The 20,911-nt window shown below is 40.4% G+C and overlaps 1 protein-coding gene across 1 annotated transcript; it reads right to left on the bottom strand.

The window, feature by feature from the left end:
* Window positions 1-11,261: 11,261 nt before the first annotated feature.
* LOC311097857 (olfactory receptor 52E4-like) lies at window positions 11,262-12,185 on the bottom strand (the record flags this gene model as incomplete). Its single annotated transcript, XM_084137809.1, has 1 exon — window positions 11,262-12,185. The coding sequence occupies one exon, from the start codon at window positions 12,183-12,185 to the stop codon at window positions 11,262-11,264; it is 924 nt and encodes a 307-aa protein (XP_083993935.1).
* Between the last annotated feature and the right edge of the window lie 8,726 nt (window positions 12,186-20,911).

Here is a 20,911-nt window from a genome sequence, read left to right as displayed (position 1 = left end):
GGTCCTTCAAAAACTAGGGAGGTTAAGAAGCAGAGTGTGGCGAGCCACGCTCCCCCTCAAAGGGACTGGGGACAGGCTCGCCGCACTCAGCAACCTCCCAGGCTAGACCTCAGGACTATCATTAATAGAAAGAAGAAGTCCTGATGGTCTGGCGCCCAGTCTGGTGGGGGTAGCCCCCCGAGGGACGGGGCGCGTTCAAGATCTTTTCGCTCATTACCCTCACAAAACCTCTCCATCCCCGCCACCTCTCATGCTTCGGGGGGCAGCGGTTTCCAGTGAAATGTTAGATGTTCCGTTGTTTCCTGCCGTCATTCAGGACACGGAACATCTAACATCCCCTCAAGAGGAAGTGTTAAAATTGATACCACTCTCAGAGAGTCTGGCAGCGTGGAAACTTCTGCCAGGCATTTCTGCGTGGGTATTAAGCACAGTACAGATAGGATACAGAATCCAATTTATTCGTCGTCCTCCGCGTTTCAACGGCGTGGTCTCCACTTCCGTGAAACCGGAGCTGATGCACGTACTGTCACAAGAGCTGCAAACTCTTCTGAGCAAAGAGGCCATAGAACATGTTCCTCTTCCAGAGAGAGAGTCGGGCTATTACAGCAGATACTTCCTGGTTCCCAAAAAGGATGGGGGGGTGCGTCCAATCTTAGATCTTCGAGGCTTAAACCGTACAGTCAAAGTGATCAAGTTCAAGATGTTAACCGTCAAGACGGTTGTGTCGCAAATTCAACATCACGATTGGTTCGCCACGATCGATCTGAAGGACGCATATTTTCACATAGAAATATTGCCACAACACAGGAAATTCCTGAGGTTCGCTTTCGGGGGCGAAGCGTACCAATTTCGAGTTCTTCCATTCGGCCTAGCCTTGTCACCCCGCACATACACAAAATGCATGGTTGCAGCACTGGCTCCATTACGACTCCAGGGCATTCGCATTTTGAGTTACATTGACGATTGGTTAATACTAGCACAATCGCAAGAGATGGCGCTGTTTGTCTGTTATGGGGGGTAGTAACAGAGGAGCAGCTGCCACCAAGCAGACCATGTCTCATTGGGTCAGGGATGCTATTGCTCTTGCTTATGAGGCGCGCGGTCAAGCTTCACCTATAGGTCTTAGGGCTCACTCCACCAGGGGGGTCACCTCCTCTAGTGCTTTGGCAAGGGGTGCCCCCTTACAACAGGTTTGTGATGCGGCAGGTTGGTCCTCTCCGCACACATTCATAAGATTTTATAGTTTGGATGTTCATGCCACTCCGGGCTCTCATGTCCTTGAGTAAACATCACAAGCTAATGTCTGAGGCCTTCTTGCGTTCTTGTTAGCACACCTGCACAACCGTGGGGGTCCAGACATTTTCAAGCACGGCGGCATGGGTATTCTCGTTCCCAATGCGCTGAGCAGCGCAGCATCGATTGTAGCTTTCGAAAGGGAACGTTCCCGGTTACTTAACCCTCTAGGCGCCACGGTCGAGTTTACTCGACAAGATTCGGCACTGAATAAAACGGCCGATTTTGTCAAATAGGGTGTCAAATTTCATTCGACCTCCCCTCCACTAAATGGCAGACATGTCATACTTCATCCTGACTCAAAAAAAAGTCATGCTTCTATACAAAATCTTCGAGCTAGAGCGCATTGAATCAGTGCGAACAAAAGCGGAGCTAGTGTGTGAGTGAGCCATTTTATCAGAGCAATATTGTCAACGTCAGCGAGTATTTGCTTTAGGTTATTATTATTATTATTATTATTATTATTATTATCTAATGGCATCAATAAAGCTTACCCGCAATGAAGTGTTGGGTCTTCTATTCACGGCCCCTGATTCTGAAGGGGAATATCTGCCTTCAGAATATGACGGTGATTCTGAAAGTATAGCCCTACACTAAGCACAAACGGTTAATCCTTTGCCCAATGTAGATGGTTCTTTGCCCAATGTCAGTGGTGGGAACAATGTTTCCCGGGGTCGGAGTGTTCATCGCGAAGTTAGCAGGCGTGTTAGTGTTGTGGGGAACGAGGCAGGAGATTTTTACCGCACTAGCCATGTAGTTTTGTCTTCTGACCGTGTGTCTCTCCGCAATCGCGGCGACAGTATTGTGGTGGAGACTTTGTCTAATGCCACTGGGTATGTTAGACGAGGTCGAAGTATTCATAGGATAGTTAGGGGGCAACGTGGAGGCAGGGTGGGGAGTCGCTATGACAATGACAGTAGTCTGAGCTGTGCACACTCGGCGCGCGCGCGAGGCAGATCTGTCCGCGCTGCTCGAAGCAGGAGCAGAGGCGGTGTGACACGGGGCGAGTGAGCTTTTGAACTAAACAGGTCTTGTCTACTTGTGTTTGTGTGTCATATGAATAATATATATGTGCCCCATACATGGAATCAGAGTGCCTACTGTATGTAGTAAATGGAAAATCTCTACAGCAAAAGGCCAACCGCTACATGCATTCGGTTTGTTTCTACCATTTATTAGTAATGATTTACACAGTTTGTTTACTACTTACTATTTACCTGAGCATTCAGTATTGTGCAATATAGCATACAGAAGGTGAGGGACATTTTTGGGGAAAAGAAGTGCTGCATTTTATCATTTAAACTTATGACTTTTCATGAAAATTCTATAATCCAAGATGACCGCCACCATATGACGTCATAATATGCAAATTAGATGGGAAAATGTAATCCCTACATAAACTTTGGGTCATCCTTAATATTTCTCTAATTTACAGAAAGTCTCTATCTTCACTTTTAAGATATAGCCTTTTGAAATTAAGATGTCAAAATCGAACGTTTTAGGAAAAAAACTCTGGCGCCTAAAGGGTTAACTGTAACCTTGTTCCCTGAGAAAGCGGAAGGAGATGCTGCGCTACTTTGCCGTGCTGAAGATGTCCCAGGACTGCTCTTCAGACAAAATATCCTGATGATGCACCTGTGGCTCATCTATTTATAGCCTCGTGTTGCGGGTGCGTGCCGATGACGTCATCGACCGAGGCTATATTACCTCCGGGTCAATTCTATCGACGTGTTACACACAATATTCACAGCTGGTCACGATTAAAGACCTTCCCAATGCGCTGTGCAGCACAGCATCTCGTTCCGCTTTCTCAGGGAACAAGGTTACAGTTAAGTAACTAGGAACGTTCCCAGTATGTATACGTGTAGCGCCTGGACCAATCAAGCACACACAAATTATGCATTATATTTAATCAATAATCCAGCAAATTCACTCTCCCAACAAAGGCCTGTGAAACTTCCCCCAAAACTAACATCACAAGTGAAGCTAACACACTGGCAGAACGCGGTGTCCTGTTACAGGACACATTGAGACTGATAAGAGTTTTACGACCCCAAAAAGGAATTTGTAGAGGGCTGTGACGCTCACTTAATTCTTGCTGAGGATTTGAAATAAACCATGTTTATCCTATATATTCTATATATAACCACTTGAGAAATATAAACATGTATCTAATTTTCCCATCTCATGATTTTCCTTTTATGTTGTTTGGCCTATGTTTCTTGTAAACTCTAATGGGTTAATGTTTCAGACTTTGCATACTATGGTTAACCAAAATCATATGTGTGGCATGTTTGGTCTCTATAAACTCCAATCTTCGTCCCCGATTTGTTCATTTATATTACATTTTGCTAATTTTGTGACGCATTAGTATTATAAGAATCTTGAAGATTCTTTTCTTAAACCCCCAATGAAATTACATATTGAAATGCCCTGGTAGAACACAATGGGTTGTAAAATTTCCCTCCAAAGGGAAATCTTCTCATTGGTTCAGACACCTCCAGAGGGTGTGACATCTTCACGCTTTAAAAATCACTGATCACAAGATCAGCTCTCTTGGTCCCTTTCTGAAATGCTGACGTGAAGATGATGCTGAACTAGAAGTTCCTAAGGACCCCCAAGCTTGTGCCAGGCTGCGGCTTTGTCTTTCCATTCACCAGCGATCCTCTGACTCCCACTGGTTCTCTCTCATCAAGACCACATCAGCAAAGATCAACTGGAGCCTCAACAAATCACATCAGGACAGTTTAATTCAAATGGGCGAGACATGCAAGTATCAAACTTAGTCTCATTACTTGACACATTAAGTATCCTTACCCCTTTTAAAGAAGGGCGTGTTAGAACTAAACTGGTGGTTTGCTCAAGGCTGTTGATCTGCTGAATTTCAAACAATGCTATAACTTCTTGCTTTCCTGTATTCTGCTTCAGCTCTCTTTCCCTTGGTAAACTGTATGCATGTATGTGTGTGTATGTTAGAGTAGTTTAAGTGTTTAGACTAGTTAATAAAATCTTGTTCATGTCACACGTAAAGTTGTCCGTGTCTCAAGCTCATAACTGGAGTCACTAATTCATAGATTTTGTCTACTTGCTCTTAGTAGTACTGTAAATTAAGAAAGACATTTCCCATGCCCCGGAAATGTACATTTCTTAGAGTTAATAAACAATTAATCCTGAGTGTTCACGGGACAAACAGGTTAATTGATTGTAATATTAATTTACGACATTAAGTTAATTATATTAACTGATCCAAATATTCATAATCAATTATAACCAGTTATTACTGATTATTAATATTTCATAGAGCTAATTTGCTACAACGGTTAGAAGATGGCTGTGTCTCATGTGACCTTGTTATTTGTACACGCTGTGACTATACAAATCACAACATGTAAATAGGAAAATGTTGGCGTTATTTTGACACTTATTGGGAGCAGTTTGTTAGCTGGAGCCGTTTACCTCCAGTCTTAGTGCTAAGCTAGGCTAGCGGTGGGTGCGTCAGACAGAGTTACATCACGCACGGAGATGAAAACGGTATGTATGGACTTATCTAACTCTGGGGGATACAGTGAATAAGCTAAAGTCCCAAAAAGTCGGCGTGTTCCTTTAAGCTGGTTCGAGTCCCAAAGAGACTCTATCCAGTCAAAAGCATTCCCAATACTAGCAGCTCATTGGATTGTGAAACAAGGTGGAATTTGTTGCGGTTTTGATGGTTGCCCAGTTCCACTTTTTGAAGCAATGAAGCCTCAAATTGAAGCATATGACGAGTTGAACAAAATCATGTCTATTAAATGTTCAAAGAAAATACAACCAGTGATGATTCATTTGATCCAGTTTGGACAAATATAATAACTGAAGCTGAAAGGAAATATTCACAAGCACCAGTGAAATCTGTGTAACGCCTTCTCCTTACAAACCAATCTATCCAACTTTGCCTGAACAATATACAAGTTCATCTAAACCTCTGACACAGCCTCAAGCTTCGAGATCAAATGGAGGTCCAGTTGACAAAAATGTCTATTGCATCTGCACAGGCAGCTCCAATATTAACAAGATCTAAATCAGCCCAGCCAAACAGAGACATGCTACGATGTACACCAGCTCGTAATTATGGATCTGACTTGGGTGATGAGACAAGAGATGATGACATGATCACAGTTGACAAGATCGGTCCTGAATTTTCATCACTTGCTGTTAAAAGGGAAGAATTACAATCTGAAATGATGACAGAAGAGAGACCATTCACACCAAGAGAACGTCAAGCCATTCTCGCAGCCTTGCCTCCTCTGAAGAGACAAGATCCAAATACAGAGTTTTGATGAGAATTAGACTCTCTGGTTGAAGCACATCAAATTACATTAAAGGGTTAGTTCACCCAAAAATGAAAATTATGTCATTAATGACTCACCCTCATGTCGTTCCAAGCCCGTAAGACCTCCATTCATCTTCGGAACACAGTTTAAGATATTTTAGATTTAGTCCGAGAGCTTTCTGTCCCTCCATTGAAAATGTATGTACAGTATACTGTCCATGTCCAGAAAGCTAATACAGACATCATCAAAGTAGTTCAAGTGACTACAGTGTCTCAATCTTAAGTTTATAAAGCAGCGAGAATACTTTTTGTGTGCAAAAAACAACAAAAATAACGACTTTATTCCACTATTCATTTCCTTCTCTCTGGGCCTCGGGTTTTTTCACGTAGTATAACTGCGTAGCGCATCTGTGTTGTACGTCACACGTAGGCTCACTATTGGCCGACGCTGGTCATGTGTGTGATGCATGTGACGTCCAGAGAGGCCCAGAGAGAAGGAAATGAATAGTGGAATAAAGTCGTTATTTTTGTTGTTTTTTTGCGCACAAAAAGTATTCTCGTCGCTTTATAAACTTAAGATTGAGCCACTGTAGTCACTTGGACTACTTTGATGATGTCTGTATTAGCTTTCTGGACATGGACAGTATACCGTACATCCATTTTCAATGGAGGGACAGAAAGCTCTCGGACTAAATCTAAAATATCTTAAACTGTGTTCCGAAGATGAACGGAGGTCTTACGGGCTTGGAACGACATGAGGGTGAGTCATTAATGACATAATTTTCATTTTTGGGTGAACTAACCCTTTAAGAGACATACACACCATTGTGAAAGCTAAAATCCCAAGAGACTGATGGTAACACTTGTCAGCGTAGATAACAACAGTCCAATGGGTAGACTTGTGGGTTGATGGCCAGGGACGACCCCTGGGTCTTTGGCAAGCATTAGATGAGTTCTGAAAAGAAATCCAAGAAATCTTGGGCAGCGGTAAAATTCCATTCACATCAGTGACACTGATTAAGCAAAAGGAATGAATCTTCAGATGAAAATGCTCTGCGTAAGTGGAATGCTTATGATAGATGGGCCCTCTGTGCTAGGAAACAACCTGACAGAGATGATGTACAGTTCACTGACACACATGTGGATGGCTTTAGCACAAAATACCAACAAGCCTTATCATTTGGAGACAATCCAGGTGAAACATTTGACCAAACTATGCAATGGGCTGGCTGTCTAGAGATGGCTACAAGATCAAACAAGGAAGAAGGAAACAAGCCAAATCGAAGAGGAGTGGCGACTGCTCAATACAACATGGACACAGAGAGGAGGTTGAAGATTTGCAGCAATTGTGGAAAGCGTGGCCACTCAAAAAAAAAGATTGTTGGGCTAAAGGAGGTGGAGCAGGTCAAGGTCCATCATTTAAACAAGTCAGTGCGAAAAACCATGATGAAACCTCTCAAGGGAAGACGTGGGCTGAAGCACTAGTCCGTCAGCTCATAGAGGGAATTATGTGTCCGCAATAGGAATCAGCTGCCACCTGTATTAGTAAGAAAAGAGACCATCGCCTTTTCATCAATGCATTAATAGGGGGCCACCCATGTACCTTTTGGTCGACACAGGAGCAGCCATTTCGATAACAGATCTGAATACAGATCTGAATCTACCTACAACAGATGAAACTATGGAAGTTGAAGGAGTTGGAGGAGGTATCACAACATTTCGCGAAAGTAGACAAGTTCCACTGCAAATACATGAAGATGAAGTCTTATGGACATATTTCTGGTTGGGGCCGAATTCACAAGGAAGCCTCATGGATATTCTTCCGTTGTTGAACATGATCATATTCACTGACAGTTGTCAAATCGCTACAACAGCTGGGATAATACCACACGAAGATCGCACATGTAATTTAAGTTCTGTTGGTAGATGACAAAACCAATCATCAGAGATTGGGGAAAAGACGGTGTGTGGGGTCTTCTGTGCAGTTTATATTCAGATGTTTGGGCTAAACACAAATTGGATTGTGGCAAAGACAACATTGACCCCGTTGTTGAGGGACTGATACATGCCCCTCATAAACAATACCCTATCCGACCTGAAGCAAGACAATTTTGCTAATACCTCTTTAGTTGGTTGCCTACTGCTCACTCATACAAAAAAAGTGTAGTTTATTTAGCCACTTCCGTACAACTTGCCAAGTCAGTGATAGACAGAAATCAAAAGGTCTTCAAATGACGTGCCTACTGCTCCGTTCATATATGCGCCTTTAGTTTGACCTATCCTGGACACAGATCTGCGGTAGCACCAGCCTCCTCATAATCTACTGGTCATACTGATTTCAGGAGAGTCCAGACTAAATCAAATACAACATTTTATTTGTCAGGTAAAAATTGTATCATGCCAATTACACAATGATTAAAAGCCAATTCAGAAATAATAACTGCATGACATCACTTGCTTAGATATTACTCCAAGTGTAAGAAATACATTCCCGACAGAGACACGCAGTGGTGTGTGAGTGTGGAAGACACTGAAACAGCACTGCATAGGGGTTTTCATGGTTACAGGTTCCCAAAGACTGCTCTGCCACTTACTATTATATACCCAGACCAGAACAAAAGGGTTATACAAATATTTTTTAGAATTGTTTTGGGTCAATTCATGTACCCCAGGGGGTAACACTTGGTTTTGGGGGAGAGGGGATATCTTAAAGAGACACCACCCAAAGAGGAGAACCGAATTCTCCTAAGTTTTCAATCTTTCTCATAATACCAATGACTGCAATGAAATTAAGGCCATTTTACCAATCGCACTGAGACATTTAAAATGATACCAAACATGAAAAGGAAAAACAATAGATTCACAAGATACATCATATGTGATATATAGACTATCTTAATGAACTTTTAGTGACTTGAGGAGGAATAGGGGGATGCATATATAAACAAGGAGATAGGTTTGGACAAGACAATGTCCTGTGCTTTTTCTTTGCAATCATCTGTCCAGGGTGCGTTTTATTGCTTTATTGTAGGGTGAGTTTTATCTCAGCTTTTGTCTTAGCAGGAAAATCAATTCTTACACAAGTAATAAGCACAAGAAAAGAAAGGAAGTTAAAATGGTCAAACTAAATTCTCTAAATATAAAACAAAAGAAAAGCAGATAAGTGATAAGTCCGTGGAAAAACACTGCTCATTTACGTCTGTCAGCAGCCGTGCGCTCAACAGATGAACAACACGCTGCTCTTCTCAGCCGTTCACTGAACAGGGTAGACATAGCTAGAGAGAGTGACGGCAGGGAGAAAGCAAGACCTCGCGCTCGTAGGACAGTATTGGCAACATTTGGAGATTACTGAGGTTTGTCCAGAAAGTTGCTAGATTTGACGCTAGTCGCTTTTTTGAAAAATTTCACTAAAGGGGTCTGAAAAGTTGCTAAAAATTGCGACAAAGGTGCTAAGTTGGCAACACTGTCTGGGTGCGCTTTATAGCTTCCTGCCATGACGTCACCCGCCTATACGCCATTGGACTGATTTCACAAGTGCTTCACGACGCAATCACGCAGTGCGTTCCCACAGCGTCAATCTCGACACAACGCGAGTTCCCTTAAAAGGCAAACAAGTTTCAGTGTTTCCAATTTTGTCCCTTGTTTTTTGTTCACTGTGGAAGATGTTAATGCAATGGCATCCTGATGTGTGCAAAGTAGCATTTATTAAATCAAAATAAAGATGAATTGCAACATAAAATAAACAACTTAAATGCAGCTAGCACGTTTTTTACACTGTGCTATATTTTCTTCATGTGCACATGCAAAAGACTGTATGCTCATGCACCAGCACCCCCTACTGTCAGGGGTGGTATATATTTTTAAATGTTCTTTCCCCTCACGCCTATAGAGGGCACAAACTCAAAGAAATAAACAATGTTAACGATATTATAAACTATAGAAATTAAATAAGACAGTAAGTATTGCTTCCACAGCTGAAAAAAATAAAATAAAAAATCAACAAAGTAACAAACAAAAGTGTAATTTTCATTAACAGTATAAGTAAATGATTGCATAATTGAATGATTGTGCATAATGCATATTACAAAACGTGTAAGTATTGAGCATATTTTGCAAAACATATTACTTGGTGTCACTACATGGCAGCAATATTATTTTTAACATTGCATATAGATTAACAAATAAAAAAAAAAGTATTTGTTCACTGCAATGTAGGTCATTTTCGGATACACAGTAGTGTTTTACATAATGTAGTGAAATTTTATTAAAAAATCTTGAGTGAAATATTATTTTATTCAGTAATTTTATTGATTTTCTTAAGTAATCTTGGATAAAATATTTTAAATTCAAGTTTAAACAGATATTTGATAAATTTGCTCTGTTAAATCCCTTTCAACTCAATATTGTTTAAATAACGTCCCAGTGTCTTTATTCTCATATTTATCTTAAAAAAAAAAAAAAAAAACCTTAACTTAATGTGGTGTTCATGTGTAATTTTTTTCCCCATTAGAAACTTGATAATTAATGAGAAAATGTAACTCTAACATAAAGGGCATCGAAGCATAGATATTATTAAAAAAAGAAAAAGAAAAAGAAAGATTTAGGCTACATACAGGTGCTGGTCATAAAATTAGAATATCATCAAAAAGTTGATTTATTTCAAGAATTCAACTTAACAGGTGAAACTAATATATTATATAAACTCATTACATGCAAAGTGAGATATTTCAAGCCTTTATTTGTTATAATTTTGATGATTATGGCTTACAGCTTATGAAACCCACGAAATCAAAATCCCAGAAAATTAGAATATTATATGAAATCACACAGTAATTACACAGTGATACCATGGTCATTGAACCAGTTTTTGGATTTTTTTGGCAGTGTGGGCAGGTGCAAATCCTGCTGGAAAATGAAGGAAGCATGAAGTGCTCTGAAAATGTCCTGGTAGACGGCTGCGTTGACTCTGGATTTAATAAAGCACAGTGGACCAAAGTCCTCTTTTCTGTTGAGAGCAAATTTTGCATCTCATTTGGAAACCAAGGTCCCAGAGTCTGGAGGAAGAATGGAGAGGCACACAATCCAAGATGCTTGAAGTCCAGTGTGAAGTTTCCACAGTCTATGTTGGTTTGGGGAGCCATGTCATCGGCTGGTGTTGGTCCACTGTGCTGTCCACTCAACGCAGCCGTCTACCAGGACATTTCCAGAGCAGTTCATGCTTCCTTCAGCAGACAAGCTTTATGGAGATGCTGACTTCATTTTCCAGCAGGATTTGCACCTGCCCACACTGCCAAAAGAACCAAAACCTGGTTCAATGACCATGGTATTACTGTGTAATTACTGTGTGATTTCATGTAATATTCTAATTTTCTGGGAATTTGATTTTGTGGGTTTCATAAGCTGTAAGCCATAATCATCAAAATTATAACAAATAAAGGCTTGAAATATCTCACTTTGCATGTAATGAGTCTATATAATATATTAGTTTCACCTGTTAAGTTGAATTCTTGAAATAAATCAACTTTTTGATGATATTCTAATCTTATGACCAGCACCTGTATGTTTCCACTTAAAACTGTAAGATTAGCGCACATAAAAAAAAAAAATGACACTACATTTTCTTGGAATAAAATGCATAATAAATTCAAGAATTCTCTATTTATCTACACCAAACTTTAACAATCTTTTGTCTTATCTCTTTGGTTTGTAAACCATATACTAAGGGATTTAATCCTGGTGGTACAATGTGAAACATTACACTAGCTAGTTTTCTGCTTTCAGGGTATTCAGGAAAACGATGAAGAAAAATAAAAATGCCTCCAGAAACGAACATGATTAAATAAACCGCTAAATGAGTGCTGCAAGTTTTTATGGCTTTGCTGTTGAGTGCTTTGTTTTTGCTCCTTATGCATAGATTAGCAATTTTGACATATGTTATAAATATAGATACTGCTGACAGGCAGGCTATAATTGCGGTATAAGCAACTCCAAACACATTATTAATACTTACATCTTCACAGGACAGTTTGAATAGTGAGGCATTGTCACAGAAAGGGTTTTCAATTGTTGATCTGCAGTGAGACAGACGCACAGTGAGAGCTAACATAATTGTCACCACAAGTACTGACAGCCCCCAGGCTGATGCTGATAGTTTAACCACCATTTTATTGGTCATTATAGTCGTGTATCGCAATGGATTACATATAGCCACATATCTGTCAAAAGCCATGATCATCAGCACATAGTGGCATGCTGCTGTAAATACATGCACAAAATAAGCTTGAATAACACACTCTGCATATGATATATTGCGCTCTGAGGTTTCTCTTAAAATGTCCTGCAGCAAGCGTGGCATAATGACAGTGGTCCCTAATAAATCATTAACTGGCAAGTTACAGAACAGAAAATGCATAGGATCATGCAGATTCTTCTCTGTTGAAATCAGAAATATAAGTGTAATGTTTGATACCACTGCAAAAATATAAGCCAAGAAAAGCACAATGAAAACAGGGTAAGAGGACTGATGTGTAACTTTGAGTCCCTCCACGAGGAGAATGCTGTTTCTTAATGTCAGGTTGTCCATTTGCTGCTGTACACAATACCTGTAAACAGAGTAACAAACAGATATCAGTTTGATTAATAATATAAATTACCTTGAATTACTTAATTGGATATACTGCACATTATAAACTAATGCTCTGGTGTTCTGTGGCTCTGTACATTTTTTACAACATACTTTCCTTGCTGTTACTGCAGTACATGACATGACAATTGTTAACATTGTTAACACTACACAAATTAATAAACTAGTTAACATTATATATGCTGACAATGTACCTGATTTATAAATGCACAAACAAAAGGTTGCCTATGTAAATACATTTCAGTAGATAGCAGTCTGTATACATTAATGTTACTTAATAAATGTAAGTGCTGCATCTTGCCTTAGTCTCATTAATATCCTCCCTGTAATGATTTAGTCAAACAGTATGACTTGAAGTTCTCTGTACTTTTAATGTGGGGTTTATATGAGTTTTCTCTTTCATCAACCCAACAGGGAAAACTCCCGTTTTGTCCAAATTCTGAAGTCTGATTGGTTCACGTCTGTGAATTTCACAGACAATTGATTAGATTAGATTAGAAAAACTTTATTAATCCCTGTAAGGGGAAACTCGTTCACCACCATTGCACATTACAGACACCGCAGATAGACAAATAAACATTAAAAAACAACAACAATCAATACATACAAAAAATTACACAACTACATTTAAAAACCTAACTGCATTCGGAGTAAAATACCTTCTAAATCGCTCTGTAGAACACCAAGGCATTACTAATCTTCCACTAAATGAACTTTTAAGTCCACTAAAAATACAATGTAGTGGATGACCTTTGTAACACATAATTATTTTTAATTTTGCCCTTGTTCTCTTCTCCACAGTAACCTCAAGTGAATCAGGATTAAGGCCAATGACCGAACCAGCCTTTCTAATCAATTTATTAATCCTATTTTTATCATCTACAGTGATACTACATCCCCAACAGAGCACTGCATAAAACAAAACACAATGATTCCCTGATAAAAAAACATAAATAAGCTTCCTACTTACACCAATAGAACTCAACTTCCTCAAAAAGAATAGTCTTGATTGCGCCTTCTTAAAAACAGCCTCACTATTCTTCTTCCAGTTGTTTACTGTCGAAATGGACACCAATAAGACTGAACAATCTCTACTTTCTGACCGTTAATTATCACTGGTACTATAACTTCTTTTTTTTCATCTAAAATCAATGATCAACTCCTTAGTCTTCTCCACATTCAAATTTAGGAAATTTTCATCACACCATCTAACAAATAACTCAACCTCTCTTCTATAGTCCACGTCATTGCCTTGATTAATTAAACCCACAAGGGCAGTATTGTCTGAATACTTTTGTATACAACATGAAGTCTGAGTGTGCCTGTACTCAGCTGTATACAATGAAAAAAGAAAAGGTGATAAAACTGTGCCTTGAGGGGCTCCTGTTTTAGTTAAAATAATGTCAGACATTTTGTCACCCAGCCTAACAAACTGGGGTCGACATATAAGGTAATTCAATACCCACATAATAGTTTTACTATGTAGGCTACAACACAGCAATTTATCAGCTAAAACATGTGGTTGAATTGAATTAAAAGCACTAGAAAAATCAAAAAACATAATCTTAACAGAGCTGGAAGTTGTTTCCAAATGATTGTAAATATTATGCAACATAAAGAGTATGGCATCATCTACTCCCACACCTTTTCGATATGCAAACTGTAACAGATCTTGAAAATCTGACAACTGACTACCCAGATAACCAAGGATAATCCTCTCAAAACATTTCATTATTTGTGATGTCAAATCAATGGGTCTCAAATTATTTAAACTACAACCCACATTACCATGTTTTGGAATTGGAACAATACACAATGTTTTCCACATATCAGGTATTTTCAATGAAGACAAGGACAAAGAAAAAATTTAGTGAAAAACTGAGCACAACTGATCAGCACAGACTTTCAAAGTACGTGGGTGAATACCATCAGGGCCTGCTGCTTTGTTGGTCTTAAGACACTTTAACTGCCGACGAAAATCATTTTCATTAATAACAATTGCTGGACTACAGTCCACATTATCACTCTGTACAAGAGATTCTAAAATCATATCATGAGAGGCAGAGAAATCAGAGTCATCAAACCTTGCAAAAAACGTATTTACCTCATTTACATTCAGTCCTGACCAGCAAGCACTGTTATTTTTGGTTCCATAACCAGCAAGAGATTTCAAACCATTCCAAAGGCCCCATGTGTTACAATTAGACATTTGTTCTTCAACTCTTTCCTTATAGTTAACTTTACTCTGTTTAATAACTCTCTTCAGTTCCTTTTGCACAGTTTTAATCTGATCCCTATCACCACTAAAAAAAGCTGTTTTTTTTCCTATTAATAGCTGCTTTAACCTCCCTAGTAACGCATGGTTTATTATTAGGAAACATTTTAATTTGTTTACGTGGAATGACAGACTCGATACAGTAATTTATATGACAGGTGACTTTGTCAGAAATACTGTCCAAATCATCATCGTCAAAAAACACTGACCAGTCTGTACAATCAAAACATCCTCTTAACCTTTCACAGCTTACCACACACACACAGTCTTATAGCCAATGGGCTGATTTCGGATTGCAGGTAAGTATTTGGATGTCAAGGATATTAAATTATGATCAGATTGCCCCAGTGGTGGGAGCCTCTTTGCACCATAACTCTCCTTAACGTTCGTATAGAATAGGTGTAGGGGCCCTATCTTGCACCCAGCGCAATTGACTTTGTACACCGACGCATGTATCATTCCTATTTTGCACCCGCGCAAAGCGCGCTTTTCCCTCCACAGAAGCACGTCGCTAAACTAGGGAATGAACTTGCGCTCCCTGGGCGGTTCAGCGCAAAAAAGGAGGCGTGTTCCGGCGCAAACGTTCCTTCATGCTATTTTGCAGGTTTAGAAAACAATTGCGCCACTAACCAGGAAAAAATAGTTTAAAGTCAGTGGCGCGTTGCGCATGTTATTCATATGCTATTGTAAGGGTGCATGCTTGGCCATAATCAATGTAGCGTGTGCACAACGCGCATACACTTTGATTCTCTCATCTACACAGAAGCAGCAGTTTTCATTTTTGCAAATCATACATTATTACGATAGATAGATAGATAGATAGATAGATAGACAATTTATTATAAAAGCATACATCTAGCTTACACATTTACCCAAATTATCATACGCCTTTTTAACCGAAGTTAATTTGGGTGGGTTTCTCCATCCCCAACGTCCCTGACGAGAGCGTTGCTCTCCTTGGCTGTGAACCGCTCCTGGCGCGCGTCTGGCAAATCCGCCGTTATAATAGGAATCCGCTTTAGAACAAAGCGCGTCTGCTCTTAAAGGGAATGTGAGATGACGCTCTGATTGGTTTATTTCACGTTACGCCCAAACCACACCTATGAATAATGAAGCTACTTCAGACCAACCCATTTTAGATTTGCGCCTGGCGCATGAGTCATTTATCCCGCTGGGAAAATAGCAACAGCGCCAAGACCCGCCCACAAAGTTACTTGCGCTTTGCGCTTTGACACTTGCGTTTCAGATCGTTAAAATAGGGCCCTAGGAGCCATTTGTGACATTTATGTTTAAGTTAATTTAATGACCCCTGCTGGTGAATTATGACCTTGCGGCCTTGGAAGGCCTTGGAACAGAAAGAGTTCAAATTGCACACCTGCGCCAATTAGTGGCATAGAGGTAGACAAAGGAGGAATCCTTGAGGTGTTGGAAAGTTTGGAATTGGATGTTGGAAATGCATGGAGGCCAGCAGGCATATGGTTTTCAATTTATTTACTTGTCGGTTTATTTATCAGTTTAGTGACAGTTTATCGTATTGCAAGTATTGGAGGGATTACGTCGTTCGTCATCCATATTTATGTTTTCGTTATTACAAGTTTTGAGAATCAAATGTTATACTGGAATAAAACGAACAATCTATTGAAACCCCTGAGGCGTCCGAAGTGACTTACTGGAAGGCACTACAATAGGTCAGTGATTTTACCATCCCTAGTAGGACATGCAACCATTTGCTTAAAGGAGGGTAAGGTAGCAGAGAGTGTACTGTGGTTAAAATCCCCATTTACTATAACCAATGCATCCGGAGAAGTGCGTTGCATATCATATGTAACTCTCGAAATTGTTTCCGTGGCCAGCCTTCCATTTCCCAATGGAGGAATGTAGACCACTTGTACAATAACATGAGAAAGTTCTCTGGGCAAGTAATAAGGTCAGCAACTTACCGCAAGCAGTTCAAAGTTCTGGTCACAAATTTTCTCTTTCACCGTAACATGATTAGGATGGCACCACTGATCGTTCACATAGAGGCAAACACCTCCTCCTAGTTTTTTACCAGTCCTCTCCGGGTCTCTGTCCAGTCTGAGGAGTGAAAATCCTTCCATTTTAACATGAGACTCTGGTATCTTATTGGACAAGCAAGTCTCCGTAAAGCACAGTAGGCTGCTCTGTCGAAAAAGGCGATCGTACAAAGGAGAGCGCACAAGAGCAGACAATTCATCCACTTTATTTACCAAAGAACAGACGTTCCCCATAATCACTGCGGGTAACACTGGTTTATATCTCCGCCGACTGTTCCTAACTCGAACTCCTCCTCTGCGGCCTCTCTTCCTGGTCTTTAAGGTGATTTCCGACAGGTCGAAGTCAGGGACAAATCCACCTAAAGCTGAGACCCGCAACCCCAAGAGCTCCAGCCAGCTATAGGTGATGAAGGACAGTCCTAGCCTGGGTTCACTTCCATCCTGCGGGCCCAGTGTTTGAGTAACTCTCCAAACCACTATTCCCCATAGCCAGAGAAGGCAAAACAACTTGCCAATATTAAATATCGCCATAATAACGTCGTCCGAATTCAGTCCAGTTTAAAATTATGCATCCAATAATTTAAAAAGTTCTTTAAAAATACATAAAACACATAAAACACGATGCACAAACACTCTGAACACAGGTGGCCGAGTCGGACAGGGCGGCTCCGCTCTTCACACGATGGCAGTTTTACAAGTGTATCAGGCCACACTTCTCCACAAAATGGATGAGTCTGGACCTGACCAGACTATTTTTAAGGAGCTGCGCAGCGCAACAGACTTGGCCCTGCGCACTACTAAAGCCACAGCCCAAGCCATCGGTAATGCCATGGCCAGTTTATTGGTGCTGGAACGCCACTTATGGCTCAATCTCACCAAGATTAATGATGTTGAAAAGATGGCTCTCCTGTATTCCCCTGTTTCCCCATCTGACTTGTTCGGCTCCATGGTGGACGGATTCCCGGAATGATACATAGAGGCTCAGAAGTCATCGCAAGCTATGCGTCGCATCCTGCCTTAGAGAGCCAGTTCCACCGCAGCCTCCAGTCACCCCAAGACGGCACCGCCAGTTGGCCAGTTCCAACATCAACCCAGCCCATAGACGAAAGATGAACCGGAAGTTTAACCATGCAAAACATACCCGTTTACCAGTCCTCTCTTCAGTTCATAGAAAGAGGTTACTTGGTCCAATTCGTTTGCAGACCGCCCCGCTTCAGGGGCGTGATTCATACTTCTGTCTCAGATGACAGCTCTCATGTCCTCAGAGCCGAAGTTCAGTCCCTGCTAGAAAAAGACACCGTGGGGAGAGTTCCCACGGAACACAGCGAGTCTGGCTTTTACAGCCTCTACATCCTTGTCCCCAAGAAGGATGCTCAGATGAAGACTAGGCCTCATGGCAGCAGCCTCCTCAGTCATTACGCTGGGCCTGCTCCACATGCGACCACTCCAGCACTGGTTGAAAGTCCTCACCCCACCCAATGCGTGGAGCACAGGATGATATACAATCAATGTGACCCACAGCTGTGTCAGAGCTCTGGTTCCTTGGAGATCTCCCCGCTTCTACCAGAACGGTGTAAGACTCGGCACAGTTTCCAGGAGAAAAGTAGTCATCACAGACGCCTCCAAGACAGGCTTGGGTGCCCTATGCGGCAAATTGGCACATCAACTGCCTAGAAATGATGGCGGTAGGGCTGGCCTTCGAAGAGTTCCGCTCTGTACTCAGGGGCCATGTCCTGGTCCGATCGGACAACTGGACGGTGGTTGCCTTTATAAACCACCAAGAAGGTCTCAGTCTCACCCTCTACACAGATTGGCGAGCTGTCTTCTCCAATAGGCTCAGAAGAACCTCAGCTCAGTGACAGCGGTTCATGTGCCAGGATCCTTAAATGGGGCAGACATGCTGTCTCGCAGCCGCCCTCCCCCGGATGGTCGAAATGTTATGGCACACCTTCTGTCGAGCAGATGTGGATCTCTTCGCGATGGAAGAGAACTCCCACTGCCGAGTGTTTTTTTTTTTCCGAGGGAATGGACACGCTGGCCTTTATGCTTTCTCTCCATGGCCATCAGTCGGATTCGGGAAGAAGCATGTGAGGTTCTTCTGGTGCATGTGAGCCCTGGTTCCCAGAATTGGTACAGCTAATGTCAGCAGCTCTGTGGCCAAAATCACCTTCGGAGAAACCTTCTCTCCCAAGCAAAGGGGTCAATATGTCACTGTAACAGTGTTTTGCCCAAAATTTTAATTGTTCAGGTTGGGCGCCAGACAGTTTAAATAAACTGACAAACAAATTGTATCTTCTGTTAACCACCCTTACGGGAAGAATAAAAAAACAGAAATGTTTCACAGGAGTCTTGTAATTTCATTAAGTCCATTCACATTTTATAGCAACAACAACAAAAAATATTTCTACCAGAAAGACTCGGGAGATAGAATGATGTAACAAAGCATTAATTTACTTACAGCCCAGCAAGCAATTATTTATAAAGTTCTTTGGCACGGCCCCATCCATAGCTCGTATTCAGAGGGTAGCGGACTTTGCATTTCCTGCCTGAAGATGGAGGCGGGGAGGTAAGGACAGGGACCATCCTGGTGGTGGTGAGGAGGATGGAGGTGAATGTTTGTGTCGTCATCTGCAAACTAAAACGTGTGTAAGTACCAATCTTTTATACTCTAGGTATTAAATAGTGATTGGATAACCAGAAGTAATGAGTGACATAACACTGAGTCTTCCTGGCAGAACGTTACGCTAAAGCTTTAATTTCAGGCAATAATGGAAAAAAAAGTTAATTCTATATTAGTACTCAATTCAAGCTTGTAGAAATTAAAGCGTAAAACCTACTCAACATTTCTGATACTAGTCTTCCCATCATTCACTGGGGCATGAATAATTAATAAGGTTGATTCTTTTGCTGTTTTCCAGCTGTTTTTTCATTGTTTTATCATTGTTTATGTTGTTAGGTTTAGTAACGTGCGATTTTGCGACATCTGGAATTAATTTTCTACTCATTAGGACACAGTCACTATCAAATGTTACCATTATTGTGTACAAAGTATTGAATTGTCTGTGTTCGGGTGAGTGCTGCATTATTTCTATTATGTAGATATAGTATCTACACGTTATCTATTATATTATTTTCTTAGATGTTTCTAAGTAAAACATACATTTTAAAAGCCTGGTTTATATTACTTGAGTAAAATTTTATGTCATTTTGTTACATTTACCTAGCTTGGTTAAGTAGAATTGACTTAATTCTATGTGATATAATTAAGCAATTTTTACTTAATTTCTTTATGAATGTTAAGAGAGTAAGTAGATTTTACTTGATGATAACAGATAAGTTGTACAGAGCAGTAGCAGTCAAATTTACTTAAAATGTGTTATGATGATTTAGTAAATCCTACATATGATTGCTTTCAGTGTATGGGGAATGCATCATGCATGACCATTGTCTGAAGCATGAGTCTAAATATGACAATGAACTTGACATTGGCAGGCGGCAGCATATGACGTCACTACTGGTGTGATTGTGAGTGTAAAACGGCACCTGTGTAATACGTCATCAGGGTTCTCAAGTTTTATCAAAAGCTTGGAGTGAGATCACATGCGGTTAGGGGAGGAGCCCTAATGGAGCCCCGACCCCACCACACCCCCCAATTTTACCCATTGTTCATTGTTCATAATTAACCATTATTAACCAGCACAAATTGAAATTATAACAATTGGTAAATCTGTAAATCTGATAAATGACAGAGCAATTCATCACATCAAATATACTCTTTAAAGGGATAGTTCGGCCAAAAATGATATTAAACCCATGATTTACTCACCCTCAAGCCGTTCGAGATGCATATGTCAATCATTTTTCAGACGAACACATTTTCAGTTATTTTAGAAAATGTCTTCGATCTTTCAGTGGTTATAATGTCAAGTTATGGGGTCCACCTCCTTCAAGTCCCAAAAATGTGCATGCATCCTTCACAAAAGTAATCCATCTGGCTCCAGGGGGATAAACGAAGGCCTTCTGAGGGTAATCCGTTGATTCATTTATAAAGTTTTAAATGTTTTATATTTTTTACAAATTTTTACGACAAAACCGCACGGATTTACATCCTACGTCATACACCGGCATCCATCTCCCGTGAACGCACGTCGACCATTACCGGAAGCCAGTTATTTTCATTTATAAATTTTTAAATATGTATATTTTTACGACATTTATTTTAAGTTTAATAAATTTAACACTTCTTTAAAAAGCATTATTTTGTTTTTAGATTGTAATGTTGTAATGTTAGAATGTAATGTGATTTGACCCCTTTTTTGGATAGACTGCAAGGTAGATAGACTGCAAGGTTTGTAGGACAATATTGATCAGTAAAA

Source organism: Abramis brama (genome assembly GCF_963993115.1).
Source record: "Abramis brama genome assembly, chromosome: 15".
Taxonomy (NCBI): Eukaryota; Metazoa; Chordata; class Actinopteri; order Cypriniformes; family Leuciscidae; genus Abramis; species Abramis brama.
The sequence above is the reverse complement of the archived record's forward strand: the minus strand, read 5'-3'. Positions and strand labels throughout refer to the sequence as shown.